The following is a 21,945-nucleotide window of genomic DNA, read 5'->3' as shown; positions in this document are numbered from 1 at the left end:
GCTTTGCAAGCTCTGAAAACCAAAACCGAGCGAGAGATGCTCTCGGGCGAACAGGTCTCCGGCAAGTTGCCATCGGATGGGATCGGATCGCACTGGTGGGGATCGGGATCGCTGGTGGCAAGTGCGGATCGTGGGCCTCAGTACCGCCCGAGCTAGCGACGCGTTAAGATCCGCATCCGAATCGTGAACACAACGAGAAACTTACACTGCGCGCACCGTTACACTTTTGTGCTGGGAGCGATCGAACACTAATACACTGACCAACGAATTTCCCGCACAACGAAGAGATTTTCCCTCCCCAATTGAACTGTACTTGGACGTACGTTGCGTTTTTGGAGTTTTGGAAAAGTGCACAGTGAGTGCTGCAAGTATTTGTACATAAGGAGCCACATACAAACGGCGATAGATAGAAAGATACATATGTAGATAGTGTGTGGGCTGTTGGGGCTCTTTGCTGTTCGGTGTTTGGAAGACGAGCTCGAAAACCGCAGTTAGAAACTAGTTTTCCCTACGTGTCGTGGTCGTGGTCGTGGTCGCAGTGGCAGTGGCTGTAGTCGCTGCCTTACATGAACGTGGAAGTACTCGCTTTTTGAAGTGAAATTCGAAAACGCATCCTCCTCGGCCATGTAGCGATGTATCTGGCGGATCGCTATTGCTTGTGTATCTCTTCTTGGCCAGATGATTCATGTACGGTGGGCACTCGTACGTACACTCGATTTATTTCCCGACGGAACGGCGCAGTATTCAAATTGAAAGAACAGTGGCAGTGAACTAAAAATAGAATTATTTGTTTTCATATACCAACCGACGAAAATGAGAAAAAAAAAAAGAAATACGAAATAAAATGGCTCGGCAAAAGTCGAAAAGTCGAAAAGACTTCGCTCGGAAATTCGCCCAGTAAATGTATCTGTGTATCTTTGCATCTGTATCCGAATCGTACGCTCACTAAACTTTCGTTTAATTTAGCCAAGTTCAAACGGCGTCTACAGCTTGTTTATGTCCGCCTGACTTGAACTCGTGGATTGTTTTCGATGTTCGCCTTGTGTGGGTGCCACAAATTGGCAACTCGACACACAGATACGCAACACACACACTCGCACCGCTGGTAGAACGAACATAAACTTATCTACATATAGATAGTGATACATGCCTGGCGCATATATAGACGTTAGATTTCGCCTACGTTTCGATATTTGATTTTCGGAAATTTCAACAACAGAACGCCAGCGACGACGACAACACCTTCGCTTTTTATTTTGGCCATTTCAAACTCGTTGTTGGCCCGATATTTGTTTATTTTACGAGTTTGTTTGCCATTGCCTACGTATGCTATATGGCATTTGGTGATCTGTGATCAGCACTCTCGCTTCCCCTTTGCGCAGCCACGCCCACTTGATTGGCTTAACCCAAAGCCAATTTCTGTTGGAAAATCGTTTGTTTTCAACATTTTTTCCTTTGAATATCTATTTTGAACTGATGATTAAATCGATATACCAAACAATTTATTAACCATTTTAATTTAGATTTATAATCTCCAAAACCACTTATTTGTAACGTATTCAATCAACATAATGCCATAAAGTTCTCAGAATTTTCTGTTGAAACTCCCACGATTTTTCAAAATTGCTATTTTTCCATATTTCAATATGTGATTCATAACAAACATCCCACCTTTTAAGATAAATGTTTACGTTTGAGAAGAATTTGCGTGAGATACGTAAAGTTATTTGTAGATCTTGTGTACTTTAGGCATTGGTCCTTGAACTTTAAGTAATAATGTTTTGTCTTAATAAAATGGAAATATCAGAATACATTTTTCGAAAAATGTAGTTGATTAGTTTGTTCCTTTTTAGAAATACAATTAAGTTGTATGGTTTCTCATCGCTGGCAAACTTTCTCGAGCCTTATAAAGATAGTAGGCTAATATTAAGTTGGCCTTAACTGGAAAGTAGTAAAGTGGGCTTTATCTTTATCACATATAATCCCCTATTTGCAAAAAAAAAAACATGCAAAACTCATAAATGCCAAGTTTTTCATTCATAAAACTGCAAAACTAACCGAGCATTCAGTTCTCGTGCTCAAAGTGTTAAAATGGCACGTTAGTGCCTCAACGGGTTAATTCCGATCGCCAGACAGACAGCAACATGTTTCTGCTCCCCAGAGCTCCAAAGTCCCCGTATATGAGATCATTTCTGAGCTGCCTGGTGTACATATGCAAAAACATACCATGCGCTCCGCTCTCCGGTCATTTGTGTTTGTTTTTGTCGCCAATCGGAGGCCCAGAGAACTGCTAAAAACGTGCTGAGATCGGACGAACCGAGCTCCGAGCGGGGAAGTGTGGGGGGGGGGGGGGGAGGTTTCGTTGGAGGTGGCGGCGGCATCAATTAGATTTGGCCTTTTATCTAATATTCTATTGGGCTATTTTATGCGTGTATTTGTCTGACGTGAGGCATTATTATTCGTGTTTTATGTGGCTTTATTTCTTTATTAGCTGTATTCCGTTGACCATATGGCATGTGGCATCCCCCATCCCCATCCACCCTCCTCTACCCCTTCACCCCTCCATCCATTTTTCCATTCAAAGGTGATTTATTTAGCTCGCCTTGATTTGATTACTTAAGCTCCAATTTGCGTTGACGTTTAATGCAGTTGCTGTCACAAAGCGTCGTCTTATGACATCATCGTTGGTAGTCGGTAGTCGGTCATCCTTCTCGGATTTTTGCATCATCTCCGACTATCTCTCACCCCAAGGTTATCTCTGAAAATCGAGAAAAAACTGCATTCATACATGTATTTATATACACATACATATGTTTGCATATATTCCGGGCCAGACAAAAAAGGAGTTTAAGGACACGCCGCCGAAAGTGAAAACCAGTTTGACATTGAAATTTCGACTTTGTGCCGCTGTCTTTTGTCTGTTTTTTTGGTTTTTTGTTTTTTGCCTGTGTGTCAGTTCTGAAAATCAATGCCAGCACTTTTGGTTTCTCTGCCAAAGGGTATTATTATTTTAAGGTCCTCAAAATGGGTATATGCTATTAAAATATAACACATTTATTATTAATACTTTGCCTTGAAACTTCAAGGTTGTGTGAATTTATTGTTCAAATTAAAAGCTTGTGAACTGACAAATAAATTTGTATCGATTATTGTAGATATCAACATGGAAATTTATTGCCATAAAATGGAGAAAATTGCATCTATCTAATAATATAGTTTATAAAGATGAAAAAATACATTGCCATGATAATACAAGTTTTCCTTTGTCAGATAACCATATTATCATAACTTATCTATATAATCTGCATAATCTCATTGATAAAACTAATCTGATATGTATATCGTAATATAGGTTATAACCACAGAATTCTCAAATCAAGACTATAGTTTGAATATTTTTCAAGTTGGAAGCTTATGGATGATGGACAGCCCATCTTTACCAAGTAGACTTAAGTTCTGTAAGGACTGGCCACTAAGAACCATCTCCACCGCTTTCTAGAGCATTTCATCTTCGCATGACAGGCTCCGTCTGTTCATCGCATCCATTGTGGATTGATATTCCATGCTTTGTGTGCTCAAGTGATGCCCACTTCAGATGACTTAAGCTTCCATTAATGCGCCAAAAAGTTCTCACTTCAGAGTGGCGAATGCGGCCATGTTCGAACATGGACATTGGCGTGGGTGGGAAAAAATGCTTGGGATTCTGGCGAACCGCCTTGACGCGAAATCAACCTGCTATTCGGGGTCGGAATCCGTGATTACGTGTCTCGCAGACACCCACGAGTCGTTTGACTTACTCACACGTAGAATTTGAATAATTTATGAATGATACTGGTTTCCGTTTCAGCTAAAAAACTAATTGGAAATGCAGTACTCGAGCAGTTCGGAAAATTACTCATCCTCGTTGCGGGACAAGCCCTCGAAATGGGGCAGGGTAAGCCTTGATTTATTGACCACATCGGATAGTAAATCACTCATACGTCATTCCTTAGAACGACAAGAACTACGCCTATAAGAAGTCATCCTATCAATACTCGAGTTCTGGCGACAACAATGTCTCGTATCAGGGCAAATCCCCCGACCAGAACATAGATCAGTTGGATGCCTTGCTGGAGGATCTGAAGCAGGAACGCCAGATAACCAACAGGGAACGCGATCTGCTGCCCAGCAATGGAACCACTTATAGGACACTGTGAGTTTGAGCACGAACACAAATTGTAGTAACTTTCCAAGGATTAATGTTCTGATGTTTTGTTGCAGTGAACGCACTGATCCTTCGGGCACCGTAACGAGGACTACGCGAGTGGTGAAGACCAGCAAGCACTCGGGCACCGGTGGCCAGCAGCCATTTATTGATGATGTGGAGACCTTCAGTCCCACCGACTACAGCACCCTGCAGTCCACGGCCAAGTACTCCAGCTTGAAGAGGGATGAGTTCCAGACCAAGGACAAGCCCTATACTCTGGGTAAGAGTTGAAGAGCATCTCCAGTAGCAACACTTAAACTTACATTTTAAACGATTCCAGCCCACTCCCCCAGTGGTGGACACTACGAGAGCAAGTCGAAGATCTACGAGAGCAACCGCACCATTAACAACAATGTGGAGCTGCTGCCTGCAACGAGCAGCACACATCAGACGTTGACCAGCGGCACCACCATCGACAAGGAGCTGCAGGACATCGCTCTGGGCGATGGCATCCTGCCTGCCCCAGGCACCAAGGTGACCACCACGGTGAGGACCTACACCTACGAGATCCCGGCCACTGGTCCCGGCAGCAACAACAGCACCATTAACCGCACCCACACGCTGAACAACTCGAATACGCTGAGCAGCAGCTACAAGCACCACGAGAGCCACAACTCCAGTCAGAACTTCTCGCAGCTGTCGCCCGTTCCGCATCCACAGCCCAGCCATGTGCCACAGACGGTGGTTTACAACACGGAGAGCTACTCCACGTTGAACAGGAACAGCGATCGTCCAGTGGTTAGCAACCAGTCGTACGAGATCAGGGAGCACAAGGAGACCACCACTCGCGGCGTGAGCCCACAGCCCCGTCAACTGCCTTTGGGATCGGGTCCGGCGGGAACTCCACCGGGCAATCGTACGGTCATCTACAACATCCACAAGACGGATCATGTCAACACAGTCAATGAGCTGCCACCCCAGCAGCGCTATCCGCCGCGCAGTCCGGCTCACAGTCCCAACTACGGAGGACCACACAGTCCGCCACTGCAGCCGGGAGTGAATCGCTACTACTACAAGGAGACGGAGACCTCGAACACGGTCAACAGCATCCACGGACCGCCGAACGGTGGACCCTACGAGCCGGGTCTACCTCAGTCCGCTCCGCTGAAGCAGCTGCCGCCCAACAACGCGTATCCACAGCAGCCACAAAATGGAAATGGTTATCCCCCGAATTCGACCACTTACAGCTACAAATACTCCTCGACCACCAACACAAACAACCGACGTGGTCCGGACTACGGCTCGCCATCTCCATTCCCCGTGGATGGCGTCGAATATCCAGTGAATAACAATCCTCCCCAGCGAGTGGACGATCTGATGCAGTCATTCGGAACTGTAAGTAATTGAAGTATTATTACTGCTACTGAAGTTACTTTCCAATATCTGTTTGTTTAAACAATAATCAGTGATAGCTTCTTGTTTGCAAGTCAGTAATTAAGCCACTAATAACTTGAAGAAACCGATAAGAACGAAAGTCGTTATCGCACTGCCTAAAAACTGGTAGTTAGAGATTACTATCGTATGAACTCATAATACCTCAGTTAGCACCTTTAAATGCCACACATGGAAAAAGATAAGATATTTATCATTTTAATAGTATCATAATTACATATGCTTGGCAGTGACTTTTTATGATCTTTGATTTGACTCCGTATCTTCTCTATATCTTAGACCACCGACCATGTGGATCGCGTGGACATTGAGACACCAGTGCGCAAGCGTGAAATCGAGACGGCGGTTGCCTCGCCCAACCAACAGCATGTGCCATCGGTGAACAAGGCGGGAAAAGAGGTGTACTATCCACCCGGACACGACACCATCGTCATGAAGCGCGAGGAGATGCATGCTGGTTCTGCCTCAGGCGTGAGTATTGGATACTTACCAAGCTGGAATATCCGCAACTGATAATCCCACATCCACAGGGTCGCTGGGCCAAGGGTTCCGGAATGTACGAGTACGAGTCCGGTTCGAAGTCAAAGACGAAAACCAAGTCCGGTGGCGCCGTTGTGCCCGTCTGCCTGCCCCTCTGCTGTGCCATGCCCTGCACCATCATGTAGTGGGCAGACATCGCCGGAAGACCGTATCTTGTACATAGGTTTCTAATATTTGCCGTTAATAGTTCTAACGCTAAATCCTGCCCCGTGTTTTTGATTGCTCTCTACTAGGTCGTCTAACTTCTATCGGGCTTGCTGCTTGTCAATTGGTTGTACGCGTAATTTGTTTGCCAAATTTTATGTCTATATATCTATACGTTATTGTCTATGTATATAATTTGTGAAGCGTCATCTACGGATGAGCCGGTTGTTATACCATTTTATTTTGGATTTAGTAGTTCAACCCAAACTAGTTTGCTCAAAATTGTTGCTCAAGCATTTAAATTCGCCAGTGGGATGCCCAAAAAGTTTACTCGATGCCAATTGTTTTAACTTAAATTTGCATACCGCATACCAAACACTAATAAATGAGCCGTGGAATCCAATTCCCCCTATTATTCGTTTCGCCAGCGCCCCCGAATACCCACTAATCATAAACCATAATCGTAACAGCGACTTAAAAGGTAACTCAGTCGTTACAGAGCCATAAATACTATATCTAATACACGTAGTAACGTAAAAAACGAGATCTAACAAACGAAGCGATGAACTGTTTGAATGAATGGATCGATTAGCGTGGGGTTTTGGTATAGTAAAAGTTTTTATAAGTTTATTTTGGTATAAATCGTTCTGATCGAATAACAATTTGCATATCACAAAAGTAATATCTACATTTCACCTTGTAGGAATAGGTGTAGCTGTCTTTTGAGAAGTTAATAAAAAACACTATAGTCAAATAACAAAAAACTAAAAACAACATAAAACAATACAAAAATCAACAGAGGTATATTATATAGATAAGTATCATTGAGCACTTTGAGTAGTGAAACGGGAGGATTATTGCTACAGAGACGAGTTCTTATTGTTGTTCTTGGATTACGAATTGAAGCTAAATGATGGATTAAAAGTATACTACATCGTAATATGAGTATAGTTACTGGACTTACTACCATATACACAATATGTGCCTAATATTCTAACCATGCCGCCATGATCTGTCATTCTATTAAAAGAGACTACCGTTCGTGAAAGTAATGTTGTCCTTTGTACATACGCATATTTGAGAGTTGGAAAGGTCACGTATTGTAACGCTGTCTTTTATGCAGGCTAACTTTTGCGCTCGGAGTTCTTTAGCTCTGCTAAGTACCAAGTGAAAGTTGGAAATTGTTTGATGCTGTAGATAGAATACTTTATCGAGTTGATTCCATCTTGTTCTATTTTGCTCATGCCGTTCTGTAAGTTTTCATAGCTGTAAAAAAAGGGAAAAAATTACATTTTTCTTAGTCTAAAAAATGGTTTATATTATGGTCTACTGACCGCTTAGGATTGGCCTTTTCCTTCTGATGCTTCAGCATCTTGTAGCGGGCTATGTTGACCGGATACCTTGATATGAATAGGTTGGCGTGCTTCAACCTGTTGGACATGTCGTCATCCTCGCCGCCCCAGCCAAAGAACGAGTTTGAGAACCCATTTACGGCCTGAAAGTGCTCACGCGTCATTGCGGAAACACCTCCAAATATTGATCGATAAGGCAACCTATAAAGGAGTGAATCAATTTACCATTGATTCTTGTTATCTCTTTGCTGTACTTGCCTGAAGTTCAGCGTGTCTATAGCCACTGACATGTGCCGCGGCTGACGTGGACAGTTGTAAAGATTGCGGTCGTCCAAAGGCAGAAGATCGACATCGTGGAATATAAAACAATCCCACTGGTACAGCTTTAAGGCCTCCAAATAACCAATGTTCATCATGGCAGCCCGATTGAAGGGCTTCCCGTTGGTCTGCTCTACAATGAAAATGCGATAGGCGATGCGCTGCTTCATCAGAAATGGGTGGATGTTGCGCAGGAAAACTAATAGATGGGCGTATCGATCGCGGAAGGGCACCACAATGGCCACGTGATGCTGTGCATTGCAGTTTTCAGGCTCGAAGGCGCCACCAGGGCGCAGTAGAGGTCCAAGCTCTGCCTCAATAACGTCCAGTGACTCCAGTGTCGTGTTGGGCGTGATGGGTCCACCTATACATAATAGACGTATTTTAAATCGTGCTAAAGAAAGGGGAAAAACGAGCTTACCATCACGGGGATCGGGATCAGTGCAGTTGGTAAGGAGGGCGGATGTGGATTTCTGTCGCGGGGGCAAAAATTTCTTTGTGCCCAGCAGGACGCGCGTTAAGTCTTGTGGAATGGAAGTAAAGTTTGCCGTGGCAATCACAGTTCTTATGGTAGAGTTGGGTCCGCCATTGAGCTCCTGGTCCCGCTCTCTGTCTTTGGATAAGGCGAGCGGGGAAGCGGGCAGCCTGGATGCTTCTCCGCCTACGGCTCCATCGCTGCTAGCGTTCCCATAGATATGAGCATACTTGTGCACGCGCCGAATGCTAACATCCGTTCACAAAAATAATTGATAAGATAACCTCTGCCCAGGCAATAGGATGGATTTAGTTACCTGAGCTTGCTGAGGGACGTGCCGCTGCCTCCATCGGTGCGGAAGCCCACAAAGTTAAGCACCAGCAACAAGCATATCGCGCCGGCTAGGAAGCGTATGAGATTCGCCTTGGTGAAGAGGTACATGGTCCGAGGATTGCATCATACCTTGCTCGACGCCCAGGCGCTGCGAACTGGCATTTTCAAGCGCAAAACGTTCGACAATCGAACAAAAACGTTAAAACTCGCAACTCCAGGGCTCAATCAGAAAAGTCAGCTGAGAGTCCCCCTCGACCAGGGTTGCCAGAGTTGCGCAATTACTGCATAAACCGCCGACTGCCGATAGTTGCAGGCGCCAAATTAAAAAAAAAAAAACACTCCACAAGCATATTTATAAGATCTATAATTGCTAGAAATATTAAATGCATTTTAAAATTGAAAGCTAAATGTTTTATCTACAAAACAATGAGTACATAATATATAGTAAATGAATTTTATATTCTAAAGTCCGAAGTTCTATTGGTTTTGTGATTTATTGCGCTGTTTGGATCCCGCAAGTATCCCAAAAATAGCGATTTACAGAGTGGTATTGTAAACTGGGGAAATAAACGAACTGACATTTGCCCCCAAGTCCTGGGAATGGGTCTTTTCTATCAAGAATATAAACAAGTTACAAACACAACTGAAGATTTAAACTAATTGCCGTGCAGAGCAGTAAGGCCCCGCTATCCTGACAGCGGCGGCAGTCGAAGCGCCTCGTTGTCCTTGATGTGAATCACTTCGGACTGGTTTTTACAGGTGTACTCTATCCGCAGAATCTTGTCTTCGCCGATGCCCGGATCATAGAAGCCGGGCAGGTCGCTCTGCAAAGACGTAATGAAAGGTTTTATATCAACACAAAACACAATCAGTGAAGATGTCTCACCTTTGGTGAATCATGCAGCTGCAGGGTCCCATTCTTGACCATGCATTGAATGGCTACGGTGACGTCGAGCGATTGATCTGGCTTGAACTGTCTGCCGCCCTCCAAGGTACAGCCGTAGACGGCTCGTGTGACAATCAGCCCATTCCTCGCCAGCTCCTCCGTCATGATCCTATTGTACGTAGCCTGCATTAGGTGAACGGCGGCACTCGCCTCTTGCCTCTTGGCGGACAGTCTCTGCTCATTCTGACGCTTCGTCCGCTCCACCTCGATGTTCTTTCGCTCCGCCTCCATGGGGTCCATCACAGTCCTTTTGATGAAGAACCACGCAATGACTGGAGTCACCGAGGCGTAGAAAACTGCAGCTGGTACGATCTCATCGCTTAGATGGATGGGGAACACATACGATTGATTTGAACGAAGTATTCTGTGGAGAATGATGACGGTAAATTTCGGAGCTTTTCAGCTGTACAAATTCACTCACTTAAATTTAAGTATGACTCCAGAAGGCACGCCAATCGATACCGTGGCCGTCACAGAACTGTACTTGGAAACCTTCTTCTCCACTCCATACTCTCCCATGAAGCCAAAGGTGCCAACTCTGCAACGAAGTAAATTAATAAATTGGATTTGAAAAATATGCAATCCACCTACTTTGCCGCCAGTTTAAGCTTGAGCTCATTCTCCATCATCTTGCGGGTGTAGGAGAGACCGAAGTAAATATGTGGCGTTCCAATCACTAGCGACGAACTCAGCGAGTAAGTCTCCTTGGAGTGATCGATCTGTGTGGACATGGAGGACTGCGGACCAGCGTTTAGTGTTAGACTACCCATCGTGTGCTTGTCCAGCTGCACGGCCAGCGTGGAGAACAGGGCGGGTATGACACCTTGGTCACGAAAGTTCAGGTTGGTGCCTCCATTCAACGTCAGCTTTTGGCTAAGAGTGCGGCCTCCTAAACAAGAAATTTGTATGCAAATCGTAGATATCAGGTATTGGGGCAAACACTTACCCTTAAAACCCAGAAGGAATCCGTTGCCCGCTCCGGCACATAGCTCTATCCAGCCCTTGTTGAGCAGCCGTCGGCCAGCGATCACGAAGCCACCGCTACCATTGCCATTGGATGAGTACAGGTTGCCGCTCATGATAATCATATCTTTCCGCGTGATCGGAGCCTCGATGGACTGGGCAATGCTCATGGAGCCGATCTCTACGCGCGGCATTTCGGAGTCGTCGTACGGTGCGAAGATCTCCGTGGCATTCACGTTGATGGTGATGTTACCACGAGGATTGGTCCGCTGCTGCAGACGTCTTTCTGCGGCCGCCTGCGCCAGCCGCTCGTACTCCTCCCGAATCTCATCCGGAGTCTTTGTTCGGTGCAGAATCTCCCAGCCTTCGGTGCGTAGTCCCTTCCCGCCCACCGAGTCGTAGATGGCCCGCTGTTGGGGATCCGAGAGCACCTCGTAGGCACGCTTCGTGCGGTTGAACATGATCTCGGCCATTTTCTTACTATCCGGATCCAGGTGCTTGTCCGGGTGGAACATGCGGCTCTGTTTCCGGTACGCCGTATTGATCTGCTCCGCGGTGGCCTGTGAATCGAGTCAAGAGGATTAGATCGGTAGTAGAATGTACCGGCCGGTGACGCTGCACGTACATTGCGAGGCAAATTCAGAAACGTATAGTAGTTCTCGTCCAGCTCTGCGTCGGACTCATCGTGATCCGATGCCATGTCGGTGATCTAGTCCCGTGGTTCCTTCTCGGCTTCAAAAAGGGGCGGGGACGAGTCAGCGCACGGACCTCACCGGCGTTCTATGTTAATTTTGGATTTCGAAATTTTTGGCTACTTTTACGCAATGACTATACATGTGTTAAATATTCCGATAGTTGACGATGGTTTGCTCCAACTGGGTTTTGTTTTGGGATACGGTCATACTGCGGCTGTACGGTCTCGCTACAAACGGCGAACTTACGATGGGGTCACTATCTATCGTATGCTAGAGGTGACACCTGTGGTAAAAGATGTGTTGGTAAATCGAAAATCACAACCGTTAAATGTGTTCGAACTGCTAATTATTTAGATTCCACTTGTGTGGGTAATAACTTTAATATAATTAATAAAGTTAAATATTTTATTAAAATGAAGAAAGTACACAATTTATTAAAACTAAACTTAAAAAATTTTGCTCAGTTTCAGAAGCTTAAACATATGTAAGCATACCTTCTGACACTTTTCACTTTACATCTAGTTTGCTTTCATTAACTATGTTTTCAAACCACCTTGTTCTGAAGGGCCAGTAAAATATTTAAAGTTTTCTACACCACAAATCGTTGAAGAAACACTTCCACACCGTTGACAACTCTGGCACGCGAGCTTCGGGAATCTATCGCATTGCCCGTCGCACAGAGACGAGCCCGAGTCCACCACTTACCTTACAGTCCTCTCACGGGAAGAAACGTGCTCCGCCGTTCTGACGAAATTTTTGCTTTTAATTTGACAATTGTTCGTGTGAAATTGCAGAAGTAAAAAGCCAAAATGCTGCGCGTACCCAAGTTTCTGCCCCGTCTCGCTCGCCAGGCCAGCGTGCTACCCTCCCATATATCCGGAGCTTCTAGCATGTTCCGCGTAAGTACCATCCCCCAGCCCCGACCCATCACCTATTATATAAAGTGCGGCATGCCGATGATGCGGTCTCATGTTTTGCGGGAAGATTCTACAGCGAAGTACCCTTTTGTCTTTGCAGAATCTGCCAGGTGCTAGCAATGGAATATCGTCCCAGCTGCGTTACAAGTAAGTGAAATCGAGTTATAATTTCGCAAATTTCTCTTGATACCGGAACGCAATTATGTAAGCACTAGACAAACATAAGATAGATTTCCAAAAGCTACCTCATGTTGCATCATAATGTACGATATTTAAAAGAAAGTGCCTTGATAATTGCAAATATCTATGACCAGAAACGTGGTGCTTATCTTGACTTGTTGCCGGCGGCCTTATCTGTTCACTCTATCCATATGTAAAACAAACCTCCCACCCCCTCCCCCTTTCCAGGTCCGGCGAGGTCAAAGGTGCTGTTATTGGAATCGATCTGGGAACAACCAACTCCTGCCTGGCCGTCATGGAGGGCAAGCAGGCCAAGGTGATCGAAAACGCCGAGGGAGCCCGCACCACACCCTCCCACGTCGCCTTCACCAAGGACGGTGAGCGTCTGGTGGGCATGCCCGCCAAGCGGCAGGCAGTCACCAACTCGGCCAACACCTTCTATGCCACCAAGCGACTGATTGGCAGACGTTTCGATGATCCCGAGGTTAAGAAAGACATCACTAACCTGTCCTACAAGGTTGTTAAGGCTTCAAATGGAGATGCCTGGGTCTCTTCTACTGACGGCAAGGTGTATTCTCCCTCTCAAATCGGTGCTTTCATCCTGATGAAAATGAGGGAAACCGCTGAGGCATACCTGAACACTCCCGTAAAGAATGCCGTGGTCACCGTGCCCGCCTACTTCAACGACTCCCAACGCCAGGCCACCAAGGATGCTGGTCAAATCGCTGGTCTTAATGTGCTGCGCGTGATCAACGAGCCCACTGCTGCCGCGTTGGCCTATGGAATGGACAAAACGGAGGACAAAATGTAAGTGTTCGATTCGACCATGTTCGTTGTGTCTTCTTTATGGCTTTTTACTGTGTGGCTCCTTATCTTTTATCAGAAAGGTTGAAAGTGTTTTACTTACAAATTGCTAGAAGAAAATGAATTTTCTAATCTAAACTATATTTAAAAATGCTTACCTTTCAGCATTGCCGTTTACGATTTGGGTGGCGGCACCTTCGATATTTCGATTTTGGAGATCCAGAAGGGAGTGTTCGAAGTCAAGTCCACCAATGGTGATACCCTTCTGGGTGGTGAGGACTTTGACAACCATATCGTCAACTTCCTGGTGGCCGAATTCAAGAAGGATAGTGGAATTGATATCCGCAAGGACAACATTGCCATGCAGCGACTGAAGGAGGCGGCCGAGAAGGCCAAGTGCGAGCTGTCCTCCTCCCAACAGACCGACATCAATCTGCCTTATCTGACCATGGATGCCGCCGGACCCCAGCACATGAACCTGAAGCTGACACGCTCCAAGCTGGAAAGCTTGGTGGGTGATCTGATCAAGCGTACTATCCAGCCCTGCCAGAAGGCTCTGTCCGATGCCGAGGTTTCCAAGTCCGAGATCGGCGAAGTGCTGCTGGTTGGCGGTATGACCCGTATGCCGAAGGTGCAGTCCACCGTCCAGGAACTGTTCGGACGCCAGCCATCGCGCTCTGTGAATCCCGATGAGGCTGTGGCCGTTGGTGCCGCTGTCCAGGGTGGTGTGTTGGCCGGAGACGTCACCGATGTCCTTCTTCTCGACGTTACTCCCCTGTCGCTGGGTATTGAGACCCTGGGTGGAGTGTTCACCCGCCTGATCTCCCGCAACACCACTATTCCCACCAAGAAGTCACAAGTCTTCTCGACGGCCAGCGACGGTCAGACCCAGGTGGAGATCAAGGTGCACCAGGGAGAGCGTGAAATGGCTAACGACAACAAGTTGCTCGGCTCCTTTACACTGGTCGGAATTCCCCCTGCACCTCGTGGCGTGCCCCAGATCGAGGTTGTTTTCGATATTGATGCCAACGGTATCGTGCACGTGTCTGCAAAGGACAAGGGCACTGGCAAGGAACAGCAGATCGTTATCCAGTCCAGCGGTGGTCTGAGCAAGGATGAAATCGAGAACATGATCAAAAAGGCCGAGGAATACGCAACGGCCGACAAGCAAAAGCGTGAGCTTATTGAGATTGTCAACCAGGGCGAGAGCATAGTCCACGATACTGAGACCAAGATGGAGGAGTTCAAGAGCCAGCTGCCCGCTGAGGAGGTAAGCACATAAAGAAGACTTTTATCCTAAGAATGTACTTTATATTCCCATTTAATTGCAGTGCGAGAAGCTGAAGAAGGAAATTGCCGATCTGCGCACGCTGCTGGCCAACAAGGAGACTGCCGACCTCGAGGAGGTCAGGAAAGCTACTTCCTCCCTGCAGCAGTCCTCTCTGAAGCTGTTCGAGCTGGCCTACAAGAAGGTATGTATTGGATTGGCTCCTTGTACATTGCATATACCAATTGCATATTTAATCCATTTCAGATGTCCGCTGAGCGCGAGAGCAACGCAGGAGCCGGCTCCTCCGACAGCAGCAGTTCCAGCGACACTTCCGGCGAAGCCAAGAAGGAAGAGAAGAACTAAATTAGGCAACCATAATAGTCATAGTTGTTGTTCCCATATTTAATAATAACCGCTTCTGGATTTCGATTAAGTTCTACGTTAAACACAAACACTTCATATTCCTTTATTGAATCATGAATCACGCAAAGCCACAAGCATTTACCCAAAATGTGAAGTAAACTATCAGATGCGATTAGGTCGAATCAGACGATGAGACTTCCAAGTAAACAGACGAAGACCAAGCCGCCAGGGAGCGTCAATGATCGACTGCATAAAGTTTTTATTGTTTATTATGCAATCAATCGAGTTTCTCCCGTACTTAAAACGCGTGGTCACCGTTGTGTTGTGTTCCTGTAAGATTTTGATTATTTTTACGTATCTTCTAAACTAGTTGTAGTTGTACAAAAACGAGCACAGCACAAAAATTGAATTCGCATGGCGGCCACGGCGTTCTAGACGCGGACAACTAAGCAGATGCTCATTTGGAGGTTTAAATTTAAGATAAATTGTATGTTGGTTTCCAGTGGACAACCATATTGACGGGGTAATATGCAATTAAATTTAAACAAATCGATGTAAACTTAAAATAAAACAAAACAAACATTTACATACAAAAATATCTTTATTTCTCTAGACTATTGACTTGAATTTCTAATTAAAATTCATGTTTAAATTCCTCTAGACATTAAACAATAAGCGGGGATAAATAATCTTATGTTAACTTAACTATAGAGTTTTTGTACAAATAATTGAAGATGTTGTTCGCAATTCACTAAGCTAGTTGATTGGCTAAACCTATTAAGATCATTCTACATGGCTCCGCTCTGAAGTTTGTAGAGCGTGTAGTAGAGACCCCGATTCGCAAGCAGTTGCTTGTGGTCTCCAGCTTCACACACTACTCCGTTCTCGAAGACGAAGATCACGTCGGAGTGGACAACGGTGGAGAGTCGGTGGGCTATACTGATTGTGGTACGTCCCTCAGAGGCGGCATCGAGTGCATCTTGGACAACCTGAGGGAGAATAAAGAAATGAATACGGAAGTCCTTTATAGGACAGGGATCTGTGTGCTCCAACCTTTTCACTTTCAGCGTCCAAGGCAGAAGTGGCCTCGTCAAGCAGCATGATTTTGGGATTCCGGATTAGTGCTCGTGCAATAGCTATGCGCTGCTTCTGACCTCCGGACAACTGAGCACCCTTCTCGCCCATTCTCGTATCATAACCCTAAGGGATAAGGTACTATTACAAAAGTACTATATAAGTCAAGAAAGAGGCTCTTACCAAGGGCAGGTTAGCGATGAATTCGTGGATATTGGACTTTTTGCACGCCGAGATGATCTCCTGATCAGTCACGTTCCTGGCATTGTCACCGTAGGAAATATTCTCTCGGATTGTGCGATCGAAAAGAATGGGTTCCTGTGACACGATACCCAACTGGTTGCGCAGATTGGTCATAGAAACATCGCGCACATCACACTCATCTATAAGAGTAGCTCCCTCGTCTACTTCATAGAATCGCTGTATCAGCTGGATGCACGTGGACTTGCCACAGCCCGATGGACCCACTAGGGCGATCTTCTGACCCTTGCTCACTGCCAGCTCCAGACCCTTGAGTACCTGAATCTCATTGCGTGTGGGATAGCTGAACTTCACTTTGTCGAAGCGAACATATCCCTCGCTATGCCAAGGATCGCGAGACACTCCCGGTCGGTCCACAATCGACGGCTGGCGGCGGAGGAACGTAAAGATGGTCTTGGCTGCCGAAACTCCCTTCTGCATATTGGGAGCAAAGGCCAATGCATTGGCAATGGAAGCTGTACCCATGATCAGGGCTTGGGATACTCTACAAGAGAGGGGAAGATGTTAGGAAATCTTTCAAGTTAAGTGTGTTATTTCGTCACTTACTTGAACACATCTCCAAACTGAATTCCGCGGTGAATCACACACCATGTTCCATAATACATGCAAGCAGCATACGCAAAGAACATCAGGGAACGGGCGAGACCGTAGACCAATCCTCGGAAGTGGGTATTTCTCTTGGAAATCTATAGGGACGAAATTGGAAATGAATTAACAAATTAAAAGGAATACTATATAGAGCCTACCTCTACAGCTGGAATCAGCATGCCAATGTAGTTCTGGTGGAACATTTCTTCACGACCCAGAGAAGCTACAGTACGAATATTGGAAACCACTTCGACGGCCAGCTTGGTGCAGTTCTCCATGGTCTTGGCGGAGCCCATGTTCTCCTTTGCCATTAGAGTACGCTGCATGTAGAAGGCGATCAGGATGAAGGGCGTGAAGGCAAGGGCCACCAATCCCAGACTCCACTCGTAATACATGGACAAGCCAATGCCCAATGCCAGAGTGGAGATCGATTGAATGATCGTTCCAATTCGTTGACCAGTGGCCTGAGGAAACATTGAAATCATTAGGTAAACTACAGATGCGAAATCCCATTCAAACTTACACCCTGAACTGCAGCAGCGTCTCCGGAGAGTCGGGCACAAAGGCTTCCGGTACCGTTCGCCTTGTCATCGAACCAGGCCACCTCCTGGCGCAGCATGGCCTCGAACATGAGTCCACGGAGGCGTTCCGTCAGTCTCTCACCGGCGATTCCAAAGAAGTAAATCTGTAGGAACGTGGCAATGCCCACTACGATGCCGGCAATCAAGAAGTACAAGCTGTACTGGTTGGAGTTTTCGCGAACGTATGTATCATTATCCTTAACCGAAAGAACCTGAAGGATGCTACCAAAGAGCACGGCAAAGATGGGCATGGCGCAGCCCATAATCACGGAGGAGATGCAGCCCACTGTGATCTCAAACCATTCCGGTTTGTTCATATTCATCACCTCCGACATAGGTTTCACCTCGTTGGGGTCCTTGACCTTCTTCTTTTTCTTTTTCTTATCTTTCTCGTCAGTGACAACCACATCTTCGTCCTCATCCTCGCTAAGTACTTGGATCTCTTCCTCATCTTCATCCTTGATGTCAAAGTTCTTGTAGATATCGCCAGTGGGACTTAGGACCGAGCCATCATCCTCACCCAGTTGAGTGGTTACTAGATTAAAGTAGTGATCCTTCAACTGCATCAGCTCCTGATGCGTTCCACTCTCCACCACCTCACCCTTGTTGATCACCACAATCCGGTCTGCCCGACGAACGGTGGACAAACGGTGGGCAACGATGATGGTCGTCCTTCCAGCACTGACTTTCTCCAGGGCAGCTTGTACCTTAGCCTCACTGGCGGTATCCAGAGCAGATGTGGCTTCATCCAACAGCAAGATCTCGGGGTCACGAATCAATGCGCGAGCAATGGCAATCCTCTGCTTCTGGCCTCCGGACAACTGAGCTCCTCGCTCTCCAACCAGCGTATCATATCCTTTGGGTAGCTTCTTAATGAAGATGGCCGCATTGGCGGCGGCAGCTGCTGCCTCGATCTCCTCGCGAGTGGCGTCCTCTCGGCCGTACCTGATATTCTCGTATATGGATGTGCCGAAGAGGATTGGCTCCTGGCCCACCACTCCAATCCTAGAGCGCAACCAGTTGATGTCAAGGTCCTTAAGATTGGTGTCATTGAACAAAAGATTACCAGCCTGGGGATCATAAAATCGCTGGACCAGTTGGATGCAGGTGGATTTGCCACAGCCGGACGGACCAACAAGAGCCACCGTCTGGCCACGATGGATCTTCAGGTTCAGCTTGTTTAGAATGGAAACTTCCGGTCGCGTGGGATACTGGAACTCCACGTCCTTAAACTCAATGGTGGTAAGGGGCTCATTTAACTTTTTACCCTCCCCATCAATGGGGTTAATGTCCGGAATCTGCTCGATAATGTGGAAAACCTTGGCGCAGGCGCCCTTCGCGATGCCAAATGCCTCGATATAGGGAGCCGCCATTCCAATATTCATGGAACCCATCATCACGGAGAAGAACACGGTGATCATGGTGCCAGCATCGTAGTTCGCATACGCAGGTTCGTGGTATCCCTTGATTACCAGACCCACTCCATACCAGAAGGCCAGAGCATAGGATGCGTAGATGAAGAACCAAAGCAGACCGAATCCGATTCCCGAGAACATATTTCTCTTGATATTCAAGATCTTGGCAGCAACCACACGCTCCTTGTACGCGGCCACCTCCTTCGCTTCGCCCTCAAAGGCCTTTACCGTTCGAATCCCGGAGAGAGCGCCTTCGGCCACCACGGCAGCACCGGCATACATGGTCACCTCCTTTTTGGCCAGTCGGGATGTGGCAACGGCCACCAGGCCCATGGCAATGAATGTTAGTGGCAAACTGGTCAAGCACACCAAGGATAGCTGCCAGCCCTTGACAAAGGCTAGCACCAAAGATCCCACGAAGGCGACAAGGTAATGGACGAACATGACCACTTTTTCGGCCAAGCCATCCTCCATTTTGGAGAGATCTCTGAAAAAGGCGCAACATTTAATTTAATTGGCATGTCTCTGATTTTCTTAACTATTTATAGGATGGTAGTATTGAAAGCAACTGATAAGAAACGTATGACTGGTTGGTATATGGTTACGTATGACAAAAATTCCGTGATTAACCAAAGATTTGATAAGAGGCTTGAGTCACTTACTCATTCATTCGGCTGGCCACTTCGCCACTCTGGTTGAAGTCGTACCACTTCATGTCCTGATGCAGAATGGAGCGGAAGAACTTTGAGCGGATGGTGAGGATCTGGGAGTGGGCCGCGTAGTTGAAGCAGGTGATCGAGAGATAGGAACACACCAGCATAATGATGCCGATGTAGGTGTTCTGCAGGGAGAACTGCCGCACTTTGTCCAGGAGCAAAGTAGAGACAGCATCGTCAGCTCGATACGATTTTCCGCCCTCAATCAGTCCACCCAAGTCAATCATGTCCTTTGGATATTTAGATAGATATATAGATAGATCAAGAGCTATGATTTTGGCCAAGTATTGTTGGACTTACATTGGCGAGATTACCGAAGATCAAACTGTTGGCCGGAGTGGTCAGGCCTGTGGCCACGGCAGACAGTAGTCCGATCACATAGAGCGCTCGATCCTTTTTGGTGGCATACCGGAAGAGCTGGAAGTAGCTAACTTGCTTCACATCCTCCTGGTACTGGGAGTTATCCTCCTCATCGCTGGCATCCGCCTCGTCATGCTTGGACTTCTTTTTCGACTTGTTGGGCTCACTGCAATAATAATAAAGGGTGGCGCGCACGCCAATCATAGATGGTTATCAGTTCGATGATTCTATTGACGCCATTGCCATGAACCTCACATTGCTACGAATCACCAATCGCCGCCATCCTTATCTATACCTAACATTCTCCGTGGGAAGTGGTTTGCAACAACCAATAACACAATGACCACGCTTCGGATTTGCCCGACGAACTTGCTATCTATGGTTTGATATACATAGGTAGATTACCTGCTCTCTTTTTTTAACTCATTGGCAATCAATGAACGATAAAGTTGTAATTGATCGAATACTATAACGGAGGCCAAATACACTTTATTATTTCGATTACTAACTTTCAAATTCACACACAATCTACATATATAATCTTTTATGTGGGTTATAAAACTGTAGAGCTAGCAAAGCGTCTAAGAATATGAACCCGAAAATAGCATTGATTTCAGGATCAAACTAAAATGCAAATGAGTGATATTTCATCAAGACTTCTTAAATATTTCGTATAACTCCTTCGCATAGGGTACACAATAAAAATACACTTAGTAGCCGAATTATGCGTATGAAAATTCAGCAGCGTCATCGTTGAAGTGCAAATTTGTAAAAAGGTGAACAACTTGAATGAAATTGGGCACTCAACGGAAACATGTCAATTAATAATATAATGTGTTTCTTTTATTCATTTGAGTATCGATTAGTTTAATTGGCTATTAGCCAATAGGTAATAACAAGATTAATTGAGATTACAGCCACTTTCCTCAAAATTTCACAAAAAGTTTTCTTCTTTCGTTGGCACAGCACAAAATTCAAACTTTGAATGTCCTTTAAGGACTTTCTTTTCAAAACTCACAAGCTCTTTCGATCTCGATCCGAATCCTCTAGTTTGGCGCCCAGGACGATGTTCGTTTTGTACTGCGATCGCGAATTCACATCGTCCTTGACGATATCGCCGTTCTTAACGGTCATCGTGTATATATAACTCAAGGGCGAATATCAATATCAATAAATATGTATATATATATATCAGTTGAAATGAAGAGAAGGGAAGGACCCAATGGCAACGCAGACTAAAACCGACTATTAGAATATGGCAGCAGTTGGGGGTTTATATTTGAATGCCCAGCGGGCCAGAGCGAAGCCTTATCAACTGATAATGCTCGTTTATCAATATATTGAACATGTATACGATTCTTAAGACTAACGGTGAGTTTGGTCTGCTTGTGAAATTCGTGATCAAGTGGAATTTAATGGCTGCACGTGAAACCGAATCTGATGAAACCGATCATAATACTCGTATTTTGACTAAGAACCTGAGTGCCGGCGAAATCTAAAAGGACTGATTGAAATCACGGGGGGGTCTTCATCGCATTTTTAAAACCCTAGGTCAGTACTTCGAATAATGTTTTCAATTATTTTTATAAATAAAACAATAACAACAACATGGATTTTACGTGAATTATAACTCGAATATAACTGAGAATGTGGTTTTGTTTGAGTGAATTACAAATGAAATCAAAAGCTACAGGGCAATAAAAAATCAAACTGCATTGTCAATGTTAAGTTCGCCATAATTTCGTTCCTCAGATAAATCGAAGGTATATCGTTATCAGGCCTTGTGAATACTCGGCGACTAATCATATACATATATATCTACATATACATATTCATATATCGTAGTTAGTTACAGCTAATGCATTATTAAGATTTTAATTGAACGAATTATAATACTTTTCAGTTTTATATAGGCCACCAATGGGAAATATCAGAGCATTCAGCAAATTAAAATGCCATCCATGGCTCGCTCACACGCATCTTATCCTTATCGTCCGTATTGCCAACACGGC

At 45.7% G+C, this 21,945-nt stretch overlaps 5 protein-coding genes across 5 annotated transcripts; 2 read left to right on the top strand and 3 right to left on the bottom strand.

Moving 5' to 3' along the window:
- Positions 1-88: 88 nt before the first annotated feature.
- On the top strand, positions 89-6,725 carry LOC6734458. Its single transcript, XM_016182016.3, has 7 exons — positions 89-355; positions 3,848-3,934; positions 3,993-4,192; positions 4,261-4,466; positions 4,527-5,581; positions 5,918-6,109; positions 6,169-6,725. Exons 2-7 carry the CDS (start codon positions 3,866-3,868, stop codon positions 6,301-6,303), a joined length of 1,857 nt encoding a protein of 618 aa, XP_016027580.1. The 5' UTR covers positions 89-355; positions 3,848-3,865; the 3' UTR covers positions 6,304-6,725.
- Positions 6,726-6,921: 196 nt separating this feature from the next.
- Positions 6,922-9,074, bottom strand: LOC6734457 (beta-1,4-N-acetylgalactosaminyltransferase bre-4). The gene is made up of 5 exons (XM_016168077.3): positions 8,784-9,074; positions 8,414-8,715; positions 7,933-8,356; positions 7,657-7,875; positions 6,922-7,588 (listed from the first exon to the last, which is right to left on the bottom strand). The coding sequence occupies exons 1-5, from the start codon at positions 8,906-8,908 to the stop codon at positions 7,447-7,449; spliced, it is 1,212 nt and encodes a 403-aa protein (XP_016027579.1). The 5' UTR covers positions 8,909-9,074; the 3' UTR covers positions 6,922-7,446.
- A 201-nt stretch (positions 9,075-9,275) lies between these two features.
- On the bottom strand, positions 9,276-11,635 carry LOC6734456 (dnaJ homolog subfamily C member 11). The gene is made up of 6 exons (XM_002081439.4): positions 11,335-11,635; positions 10,693-11,269; positions 10,338-10,635; positions 10,168-10,284; positions 9,687-10,110; positions 9,276-9,624 (listed from the first exon to the last, which is right to left on the bottom strand). Exons 1-6 carry the CDS (start codon positions 11,407-11,409, stop codon positions 9,487-9,489), a joined length of 1,629 nt encoding a protein of 542 aa, XP_002081475.2. The 5' UTR covers positions 11,410-11,635; the 3' UTR covers positions 9,276-9,486.
- A 317-nt stretch (positions 11,636-11,952) lies between these two features.
- Positions 11,953-15,524, top strand: LOC6734455 (heat shock 70 kDa protein cognate 5). The gene is made up of 6 exons (XM_002081438.3): positions 11,953-12,303; positions 12,422-12,468; positions 12,730-13,308; positions 13,471-14,575; positions 14,637-14,777; positions 14,840-15,524. Exons 1-6 carry the CDS (start codon positions 12,214-12,216, stop codon positions 14,936-14,938), a joined length of 2,061 nt encoding a protein of 686 aa, XP_002081474.1. The 5' UTR covers positions 11,953-12,213; the 3' UTR covers positions 14,939-15,524.
- A 200-nt stretch (positions 15,525-15,724) lies between these two features.
- LOC6734454 (ATP-dependent translocase ABCB1) lies at positions 15,725-21,208 on the bottom strand. Its single transcript, XM_002081437.4, has 9 exons — positions 20,952-21,208; positions 19,874-20,099; positions 19,520-19,803; positions 17,385-19,344; positions 17,020-17,325; positions 16,820-16,959; positions 16,196-16,757; positions 15,992-16,138; positions 15,725-15,927 (listed from the first exon to the last, which is right to left on the bottom strand). The coding sequence occupies exons 1-9, from the start codon at positions 21,065-21,067 to the stop codon at positions 15,727-15,729; spliced, it is 3,942 nt and encodes a 1,313-aa protein (XP_002081473.2). The 5' UTR covers positions 21,068-21,208; the 3' UTR covers positions 15,725-15,726.
- Between the last annotated feature and the right edge of the window lie 737 nt (positions 21,209-21,945).

Source organism: Drosophila simulans, chromosome 2R (genome assembly GCF_016746395.2).
Source record: "Drosophila simulans strain w501 chromosome 2R, Prin_Dsim_3.1, whole genome shotgun sequence".
NCBI classification, from domain to species: Eukaryota; Metazoa; Arthropoda; class Insecta; order Diptera; family Drosophilidae; genus Drosophila; species Drosophila simulans.
Note: the sequence above shows the minus strand (reverse complement) of the source record. Positions and strands in the feature narration are given on the sequence as shown.